At 46.9% G+C, this 10,322-nt stretch overlaps 1 protein-coding gene across 3 annotated transcripts; it reads left to right on the top strand.

Annotated features, from left to right (window-relative positions):
• The first annotated feature begins 3,684 nt into the window (after window positions 1–3,684).
• Window positions 3,685–9,753, top strand: RETN (resistin). Of its 3 annotated transcripts, XM_006046759.4 has the most exons (4): window positions 8,219–8,484; window positions 8,647–8,774; window positions 9,125–9,202; window positions 9,502–9,753. In XM_006046759.4, exons 2-4 carry the CDS (start codon window positions 8,657–8,659, stop codon window positions 9,633–9,635), a joined length of 330 nt encoding a protein of 109 aa, XP_006046821.1. In that variant the 5' UTR covers window positions 8,219–8,484; window positions 8,647–8,656; the 3' UTR covers window positions 9,636–9,753. The 3 variants fall into 3 exon arrangements, with proteins under 3 accessions (XP_044804017.1, XP_044804018.1, XP_006046821.1); XM_044948082.1 differs by lacking the exons at window positions 8,219–8,484; window positions 9,125–9,202 and adding an exon at window positions 3,685–3,737; XM_044948083.2 differs by lacking the exon at window positions 9,125–9,202 and having other exon boundaries at window positions 8,079–8,484.
• Window positions 9,754–10,322: the final 569 nt, after the last annotated feature.

Genomic DNA, 10,322 nt, shown 5'->3' with positions numbered 1-10,322 from the left:
AGCCTCTCAGATTACTCTGAGGAAGTGCTCCGGAGAGGTATGGCTTTTCAGTGCAGTTTTATGTCTTGTCAGGGCTTCCCTCATAGCTCAGTTGGTAAAGAATCCACCTGCAATGTAGGAGACCCTCGTTCAATTCCTGGGTCGGGAAGATCCACTGGAGAAGGGATAAGCTACCCACTCCAGTATTCTTGGGCTTCCCTTGTGACTCAGCTGGTAAAGAATCCACCTGCAATGGGGGAGACCTGGGTTTGGTTCCTGGGTTGGAAAGATCCCCTGGAGAAGGGAAAGGATACTCACTCCAGTATTCTGGCCTGGAGAATTCCATGAAGTTAAAGAAAGTGGAGAAAACCACTAGACCATTCAGGTATGACCTAAATCAAATCCTTTATGACTATACAGTGGACATGAGAAATAGATTTAAGGGGCTAGATCTGATAGACAGAGTGCCTGATGAATTATGGATGGAGGTTCGTGACATTGTACAAGAGACAGGAATCAAGACCATCCCCAAGAAAAAGAAATGCAAAAAACTAAAATGGCTGTCTAAGGAGGCCTTACAAATAGCTGTGAAATTAAGGGAAGCAAAAAGCAAAGGAGAAAAGGAAAGATATACCCATTTGAATGCAGAATTCCAAAGACTAGCAAGGAGAGATAAGAAAGCCTTCCTCAGCAATCAATGCAAAGAAATAGAGGAAAACAACAGAATGGGAAAGACTAGAGATCTCTTCAAGAAAATTAGAGATACCAAGGGAACATTTCATGCAAAGATGGGCTCAATAAAGGACAGAAATGGTAGGGACCTAACAGAAGCAGAAGATATTAAGAAGAGGTGGCAAGAATACACAGAAAAAGTGTACAAAAAAGATCTTCATGGCCCAGATAATCACGATGGTGTCATCACTCAACTAGAGCCAGACATCCTGGAATGTGAAGTCAAGTGGGCCTTAGAAAGCATCACTATGAACAAAGCTAGTGGAGGTGATGGAATTCCAGTTGAGCTATTTCAAATCCTAAAAGATGATGCTGTGAGAGTGCTGCACTCAATATGCCAGCAAATTTGGAAAACTCAGCAGTGGCCACAGGACTGGAAAAGGTCAGTTTTCATTCCAATCCCAAAGAAAGGCAGTGCCAAAGAATGCTCAAACTACCGCACAATTGCACTCATCTCACACGCTAGTAAAGTAATGCTTAAAATTCTCCAAGCCAGGCTTCAGCAATATGTGAACCATGAACTTCCAGATGTTCAAACTGGTTTTAGAAAAGGCAGAGCAACCAGAGATCAAATTGCCAAAATCCACTGGATCATAGAAAAAGCAAGAGAATTCAAGAAAAACATCTATTTCTGTTTTATTGACTCTGCCAAAGCCTTTGACTGTGTGGATCACAATAAACTGTGGAAAATTCTGAAAGAGATGGGAATACCAGACCACCTGACCTGCCTCTTGAGAAACCTATATGCAGGTCAGGAAGCAACAGTTAGAACTGGACATGGAACAACAGACTGGTTCCAAATAGGAAAAGGAGTATGTCAAGGCTGTATATTGTCACTCTGCTTATTTAACTTATATGCAGAGTACATCATGAGAAACGCTGGGCTGAAAGAAGCACAAGCTGGAATCAAGATTGCCGGGAGAAATATCAATAACCTCAGATATGCAGATGACACCTCCCTTATGGCAGAAAGTGAAGAGCTAAAGAGCCTCTTGATGAAGGTGAAAGAGGAGAGTGAAAAAGTTGGCTTAAAGCTCAACATTCAGAAAACTAAGATCATGGCATCCGGTCCCATCACTTCATGGGAAATAGATGGGGAAACAGTGGAAACAGTGTCAGACTTTATTTTTCTGGGCTCCAAAATCACGGTAGATGGTGATTGCAGCCATGAAATTAAAAGACGCTTATTCCTTGGAAGGAAAGTTATGACCAACCTAGACAGCATATTCAAAAGCAGAGACATTACTTTGCCAACAAAGGTCTGTCTATCAGGGCTATGGTTTTTCCAGTAGTCATGTATGGATGTGAGAGTTGGACTATAAAGAAGGCTGAGTGCCGAAGGATTGATGCTTTTGAACTGTGGTGTTGGAGAAGACTCTTTAGAGTCCCTTGGACTGCAAAGAGATCCAACCAGTCTATCCTAAAGGAGATCAGTCCTGGATGTTCATTGGAAGGACTGATGTTGAAGCTGAAATTCCAATACTTTGGCCACCTGATGCGAAGAGCTGACTCATTTGAAAAGACCCTGATGCTGGGAAAGATTGAGGGCAGGAGGAGAAGGGGATGACAGAGGATGAGATGGCTGGATGGCATCACCGACTCAGTGTACATGGGTTTGGGTGAACTCTGGGAGTTGGTGATGGACAGGGAGGCCTGGCGTGCTGTGGTTCATGGGGTTTCAAAGAGTAAGAGATGACTGAGTGACTGAACTGAACTGAACTGATACAGTCCATGGGGTTGCAGAGTCGGACACGACTGAATGACTTTCACTTTGTGTCTTGTCAGAGCAAAGAATGTCAGACAAGTCAGAAAGACACTCCTTCAAAGTTTCAAAGAAACAAGGCCAGAATGTGGATAGTCAGCCAGTACGGCCTTGGAGCTTGGGAAGGGAGTCTTATCACCAAAGGAGGACCAGCATTGATGTCCCAGGAAGGGAGGCATTTAATCTTTATTTTGAACATGGACATTCTTGACTTCTGGTCAGTGTGCCCTTTTCTTTAATAATTAAAGCAAGTATACAATGTAGGTTTGATAGGTCACAAGCAGGCTATTTGAGCTAGCATAAAATTCAAGCTAACTCATGTAGAAGCCAGAATGACTTCTCCAGACCTCCGTATGTGAACCTTTCTTTTATCAGGGCATGTATACCTTTTTCCTGCTACTGAGCTAGGGGTTTTCAAACTGAGTCCCCAGGGAATCCCCGGGGGTTCTACCCACTGTCCTTGTTTTTCACCTCTCCTGTAGTTAGAGCTGCCCACTTCTTTTGCTTCCTTCAAAAGCTCTTATCTGAAAAGTTCTGAGACTAAAGGGTTTGAAAAAATCAGAGCACTCAAAAAATGACTTTTGCCTTAGTTTCAGGTGTACAACATAGTTGTAAATTGTAAAATATAAATACGTAAAATTGTAAAATTAAATTGTAAATAAAAAGTGTAAATGGTAAAATTTCATAAAATTGAAATTTTTATAGATTATATTCCTTTATAATTATTATAAAGTCACCTGTATTCCCTTGCTGTACAATATGTATCTTGGTAGCTTATTTATTTTATACATTGTAGCTTGTACCCCTTAATCTCCTACTCCTCTTTTGCCCCTCCTCCTTCCCTCTCCCCACTGGCAACCACTAGTTTGTTCTCTTTATTTTTTGTTATATTTACTACTATGTTGTATTTTTTAGATTCTGCATATGTCCTGATAACATACAGTATTTGTCCTTCTCTGTCTTAGTTCATTAAGCATAATATTTTCTAGGCTGAGTAATATACCATCATACATATATATGTGTATGCTGCTCCTGCTGCTAAGTCACTTCAGTCATGTCTGACTCCGTGCGACCCCATAGACGGCAGCCCACCAGGCTCCCCCGTCCCTGGGATCCTCCAGGCAAGAACACTGGAGTGGGTTGCCATTTCCTTCTCCAGTGCATGAAAGTGAAAAGTGAAAGTGAAGTTGCTCAGTCGTGTCCGACTCTTCGAGACCCCGTGGACTGCAGCCTACCAGGCTCCTCCGTCCATGGGATTTTCCAGGCAAGAGTACTGGAGTGGGGTGCCAGTGCCATATATGTGTATATATGTGTGTATATATATATATGCCACATCTTTATCCACTTATCTGTTGATGGGCACTTAGGTTGCTTCCATATCTGGGCTATCATAAATAATGCTGCAATGAACAGCACTGGAGTGCATGTATCCTTTCAAACTAGTGTTTTCATTGTCTTCTGATATATACTCAGGAGTGGAATTGCTGCATCATGTAGTAGCTGTGAGTCGGACACGACTGAGCAGCTTCACTTTCACTTTTCACTTTCATGCATTGGAGAAGGAAATGGCAACCCACTCCAGTGTTCTTGCCTGGAGAATCCCAGGGACGGGGGAGCCTGGTGGGCTGCCGTCTATGGGGTCGCACAGAGTCGGACACGACTGAAGCGACGCAGCAGCAGCAGCAGTAGTTCTACTTTTAGTTTTTGAGGCACCTTCACACTGTTCTCCATTTTGACGGCACCAGTGTGTACACAGTGTCTTTTTTCTCTACATTCTCATCAACAAGTTTTATCTGCAGTCTTTTTGAAGATGGCCATCCTGACAGGTGTGAGTTGATATCTCACTGTAGTTCTGATTTGCATTTCTCTAATAGCGATGTTGAGCATCTTTTCATGTACCTATTGGCCATCTGTATGTCTTATTTGGAGGAATGTCTGTTCAGGTCTATTCTTCTATTCTTGTGTCAGAAATCCTCCTAGAATTGGGTTCCTCTGCTTTAGGGAGAAAAGGACAGGTGGAGGTTGAGGCTGACTGAGTGCTCTCTTGGTGTCTGTCTTTCTGTGACAGGGCAGACTTTGAGAGGGCAGGAGTGTCCCTTTGATCCTTACTGGATGCCCAATGTTTAGCATCTTTGCCACACTGCTGCTGCTGCTGCTGCTAAGTCGCTTCAGTCGTGTCTGACTCTGTGTGACCCCATAGACGGCAGCCCACCAGGCTCCCCTGTCCCTGGGATTCTCCAGGCAAGAACACTGGAGTGGGTTGCCATTTCCTTCTCCAATGCATGAAAGTGAAAAGTGAAAGTGAAGTCGTTCAGTCGTGTCCGACTCTTAGCGACCCCATGGACTGCAGCCCACCAGGCTCCTCTGTCCATGGGATTTTCCAGGCAAGAGTACTGGAGTGGGGTGCCATTGCCTTCTCTGGGTGCCACACTAGTAAGTACTCAATAAATACTATCTACACTTTGGCCATGTGAACATTGTTGTATTTACACAGCCATTTTACACACTGGTGGCTCAGTGGTAAACAATCCACCTGCCAATGCAAGAGACTCAGGCTCGATCCCTGGGTCAGAAATATCCCCTGGAGAAGGAAATGGCAACTCACTCCAGTATTCTTGCCTGGGAAATCCCATGGGCAGAGGAGCCTGGTGGGCTACAGTTCATGGGGTCACAAAAGAGTCCCACAGGACTTGGCAACTAAACAAAACAACACTTTTATTGAGATACAATATGCATAAAGAAAAATGTGCAAATACACATGTACAGCTGAAAATTTTCATGAGTTTCCTAGAAGCCTTCCTTCTGCTCCTTTCTCATCTCTATTCATTACTTCCAGGAAAATTTCATTCTTATTCCCAACAGCACAGACCAGTTGTGCTTTAGTGGGTTTTTTTGTTTGTTTGTTTGTTTTGGTTTGCATTCTTTAACTTTTTATTTATTTGGCAGCACCTCCCAGCACGCAGGATCTTAGTTACCTGTCCAGGAATTGAACCCACAGCCCCTGCATTGGAAGCATTGAGTCTTAACCACTGGACCAGCAGGGAAGTCCTAGTTTTGGACCTTTAAAATAGATGGATTGATATAATATGTCCTCTTTTTATCTCTGGGTTCCTTTGCTCACCGCTAGGTTGGTGGAAATCACCCAGATTGTTGCATGTAGCTGCCTGAAATTCATATGTCCATTATGTATTCACATTCATGGCTACTGGGTGGGCAAAAGTTTTTATCTGTAAAGGTGTGCTCAGTCACATCCAATTCTTTGTGACCCCGTGGACCATAGCCTGCCAAGCTCCTCTGTCCATGGAACTTTTCCAGGCAAGAATACTGGAGTGGGTCACCATTTCCTACTGCAGGGGACCTTCTCCATCCAGTGATGGAAACCATGTCTCTTGTGTCTCCTGCATTGGCAGGCCGATTCTTTACCACTAGTGCCACCTGGAAGCCCTCTCTGTAAAGGGCCAGACAGCAAATGCGGTCGGCTCTGTGGGTCATTATGGACACTGCCATGACTTCTCAACTCTGTGAGTGACTTCGTAAAAGCAGCCATGGATGGTATCTTCAAAAGTGGGCATGCCTGTGTTTTGAGAAAATTTGATGTGCACTCTGGACTTTGAATTGCACATACTCTTCCTATTTCACTAAATATTAAATTTCTGTCAATGATTTAAAAATGTAAACAGTGTTTGGCAGTCCCTCGAAAAGTTAAACATAGAATTGCTATAGTCACCATAGTGAAGTCGCTCAGTCGTGTCCGACTCTTTGCAACGCCATGGACTGTAGCCTCTCAGGCTCCTCCCTCCATGGGATTTTCCAGGCAAGAGTACTAGAGTGGGTTGCCATTTCCTTCTCCAGGGGATCTTCCCAGCCCAGGGATTGAACCCAGGTCTCCCACATTCCAGGCAGACGCTTTAACCTCTGAGCCACCAGGGAAGCCCACCAATTCCACTCCTGGGTTTAAGGACCCAGCAATGCCACTCCTGGGTTTAAGGACCCAGCAATTCCACTCCTGGGTTTAAGCCTAAAATAACTGAAAGCAGTCACTTGAAGGATACTTGTGGTCCCAAGTTCAGAGCAATATCCTTGGCAATAGCCAGAAGGTAGAAACAGGACTTCCCTAGTGGTCCAGTGGTTAAGCATCTGCCTGCTAATGCAGGTGACACAGGTTTGATCCCTGGTCGGGGAAGATCCCACATGCCATGGAGCAGTGAAGTCCATGTGCCGCAAGTACTGAAGCCCGCGTGCCTAGAGCCCATGCTCCACAAAAGAAGCCACTGCCATTTGAAGCCCACTCACCGCACCTGGAGAGTAGCCCCCGCTCACCAAAACTAGAGAAAGCCTGTGTGCAGCAACAAAGATCCAATGCAGCCAAAAAAAAAAAAAAAAAAATTCATTGAAAAGAAACATTTTTTTTAAAAGGTGGAAACAACCTAACTGTCCATCAACAAATGGATGACACACAAAAATCCAGTGTGTACATAAAATTGAATATTAGCCTGAAAAAGGAATGAGGTTTTGATCCATGCTACAACATGGATGAATGTTTAAATGTTATGCTAGTGAAATAAGTCAGGCACAGAAGGGTAACTATCCTAGGATTCCACTTATTTGTGGTATAAATAGGCAAATTCATAGGAACAGAAAGTAGATTAGAGGTTACCAGGGACTTCAGGAAGAGGAAGTGGGAGTTAGTGTTTATGGGTAAAGTCAGTTTAGAATGATTAAAAAAAAAATTGTGGAAATGGACAGAGGTGATGATTACACAACACCGTGTGTGACTGAAATCAAGCCACACTCCCTTTAAAGGCTCTGGGAAAGAATCAGTTCTTGAGTTCTTCCAGCTTCTCGTGGCTGCTGGCATCCTTTTGCTTGTGGCCACAACAGTCTCGTGTCTGCCTCGGTGGTTGCTCCATCTTAGTGCTGATGAACCGTACACTTGAAAATGGTCCATTTTATGTTATGTGTGTTTTACCACAGTATTTAAAAAATCCCTGTTGGAAACAAAAACAAACCAAAACAATGTAAAAACCATTCTTAGCTCATGGGTTGTATAAAAATAGATGATGGGCAAAGCTCCCTGGTGATCCACTGATTAAGAGTCCGAGCTTCCACTGCAGAGGGTACCGGTATTCCATCCCTGGTTGGGGAACTACGCCCTACATGATGCATGGTGTAGCCAAAAAGAAAAAAAAAGATGGTGGGCTAGATCTAGCCCAGGGGCCATAGTTTGACAACTTCAGTTGTCTATTATTCCTTTGAAGAAATAAATCATGGTTTTATTTTCTATTGTGATAGGCATTTGGGAATGAACATGGCATGTAGTTCTTTTTTTTTTTTTAAGATTTATTTATTTGTCTATTGGCTGGGCTGGGTCTTCATTGCTGCACTTGAACTTTCTCTAGTTGCAGTGAGGTGGGAGTTACTTTCTAGTTGCAGTGCTTGGGCTTCTCATTAGAGTGGCTTCTCTTGTTGCGGAGCACAAGCTCTAAGTTCGAGGGCTCAGTATTTGCAGAATGTGAGTTCTGGGGTTGTGGCACACGGGCATAGTTGCTTTGAGGCATATGGGATCTTCCAGGACCAGCGATCGATCTGTTGTCTCCTGCATTGCAAGGCAGATCCTAAACGACTGGACCACCAGGGAAGCCCAGCATGCAGATCTTACACAAGGACATGACTCTGGTCACATGTGTGTGCCCTCCCACCGCTCCACATAAGCTGGTTTCTCTCTCTGCTCTTCTGACTATGGTTATTCCACCAGGTACTATCTTCCGGACCAGCCCCCAAGCCTAGATGTGGGCAGGGAAGGCTCTGGAAGGCGGAGTCTGTGGCATTACTAGGTCCCTGGACTCTACCCCGGGGGCTTCCTCTTAGCCCCGGATGTGGAAAGGGAGGCCCAGGATGCCAAGGGTCTTAGCCAAGACAGGAAGCTGTACACCCGGCAGCCTTAAAGAGGGAGCAGAGGCAGGGGCGCGGAATTAGTGTTCAAAATTTGGCCTGCTGAGTCCACAGAGAGGGTAAGTGACAGCTGCTCCTGCCTGTAGGGGCAAAGCTGGGTCTCCAGCCCAATCCCAGTTGGGACCCACAGCTCCCAATCCCACATGCTCTGTGGGTCTGAGCTTCCCCAGGATGGGGAGGGGTAGACCCAGCTGGGGGTCTCTTGGTTTTTTTTCTTGCAGCACCTGCAGGATGAAGGCTCTCTCCTTCCTCTTCATCCCAGTCCTGGGGCTGCTGGTGTGTGGCCAGTCGCTGTGCCCCATAGATAAAGCCATCAGTGAGAAGATCCAGGAGGTCACCACCTCCCTAGGTGAGAACCCTCCCATCCAACCTCAGCCAGGCCCTCAGGGGCCCCTCTGATTCCTGACATGGAGCAAACATCAGGCCAGCCCCAACCCCAACCAAATCTCAACCCCAAACCCAACCCAACACTAATCTCCACCGGTCTCCACCTCTAACTACAGCTCAAAACCCTCCTCCCTCAAAAACGCCCACCCAGGACAGAATCCTTAGAGGTGGGGAGTTCCCCACCTACTGGGCCTTCCCCAGGGGCGTTTTCTTGACCCTCTGCCCATCTCCAAACTCCAGGGCCTAGGCAGCATGAGAAGGGGGTTGGGGCAGCTTGGTCTCACAGTTACTTGGCATCACCCTTTCCCGCAGTTCCTGGGGCAGTAAGGATCATTGGCCTGGACTGCCGGAGTGTCACCTCCAGGGGGTCCCTGGTCACCTGCCCTTCAGGTAGGTACAGAACTCCGTTGTTCAGTCTCCCGGCTCTATTCTCAGCACCCCATAACCCCCTCCACTGTGTTTAGGTTCCATTTCTCTAGAACCAAGGAGTCCCAGCTTCTAATTCCTTAATATCCTGGTCTGCACTCCCGGCCTTGTCCCTTCCCCCAACTCCCGGGCCCCATTTCCTCAGGACACTGATGTCCAGGCCCCCAGCCAACCCGCCACCCACGCTGCCAGCCCTCTGGAAGCCCAAACTCGAAGCTTCTGGCTCGGGGTCCAAGCTCTCTCCTCCTTGCTCCCCCTCGCAGGCTTCGCCGTCACTGGCTGCACGTGTGGCTCTGCCTGTGGCTCGTGGGACGTGCGTGCTGAGACCACGTGCCACTGCCAGTGCGCAGGCATGGACTGGACTGGAGCTCGCTGCTGCCGCCTGCGTATCCAGTAGCCTAAGACTGCGCTTGCGCGGTGCAGGTCTGGGGGGGCGTGGCCAGGCATTTGGGGGCGGGTCATATCTCTGAGGGGCCGGGCCAGGCCCCGGCTGGAAATAAACCTCTTTGAGATGATGGGGAGGGCCCGGGCCCTGAGCTGTGTCTTCTGTGGGGTGTGGGTGACTGAGCTGGCGTCTCCAAAAAGAGCAAGGTGCATCAGCACCGGAGGGGGTGGGGGAGCAACCGCAACTTTTCTTCTCCCCATTCCGCCCTCCTCCCTTGTCCGCAACTTCTATTTTTGAAAACGGGGCCCTAACTTCCTTTAATGACATCCACACTCAAGGCTTATGGTCTTCGTCAAAGGAGAAGACAGTGTTAGACTATTTTTGTGGGGGGCCTCTCTGCACGACATGTGGAATCTTAGTTCCCTGACTGACCAGTTATGGAACCCAGGCCTTTTGCAGTGAAAGCTGGGGAATCTTAACCACTGGACCATCAGGGAAGTCCCGTAGTGTTACCTTTGAGGCCACCTTGATGGCCACACGAGGGTCCTAGGCCTCCTGGGAAGTTGCTGGGTTATTCTCCCCCACAATGATGCCTCTTTGGGGATCTGGGTCTGGACAGGACAGGAACCACCACCCCCACCAGCCCCTACCCCACATACGCTCCAGAGCTTTAAGTCATGAGCAGCCTCAGGGTCAGGG

Source organism: Bubalus bubalis, chromosome 9, assembly GCF_019923935.1.
Source record: "Bubalus bubalis isolate 160015118507 breed Murrah chromosome 9, NDDB_SH_1, whole genome shotgun sequence".
Classification (NCBI taxonomy): Eukaryota; Metazoa; Chordata; class Mammalia; order Artiodactyla; family Bovidae; genus Bubalus; species Bubalus bubalis.
The sequence above is the reverse complement of the archived record's forward strand: the minus strand, read 5'-3'. Positions and strand labels throughout refer to the sequence as shown.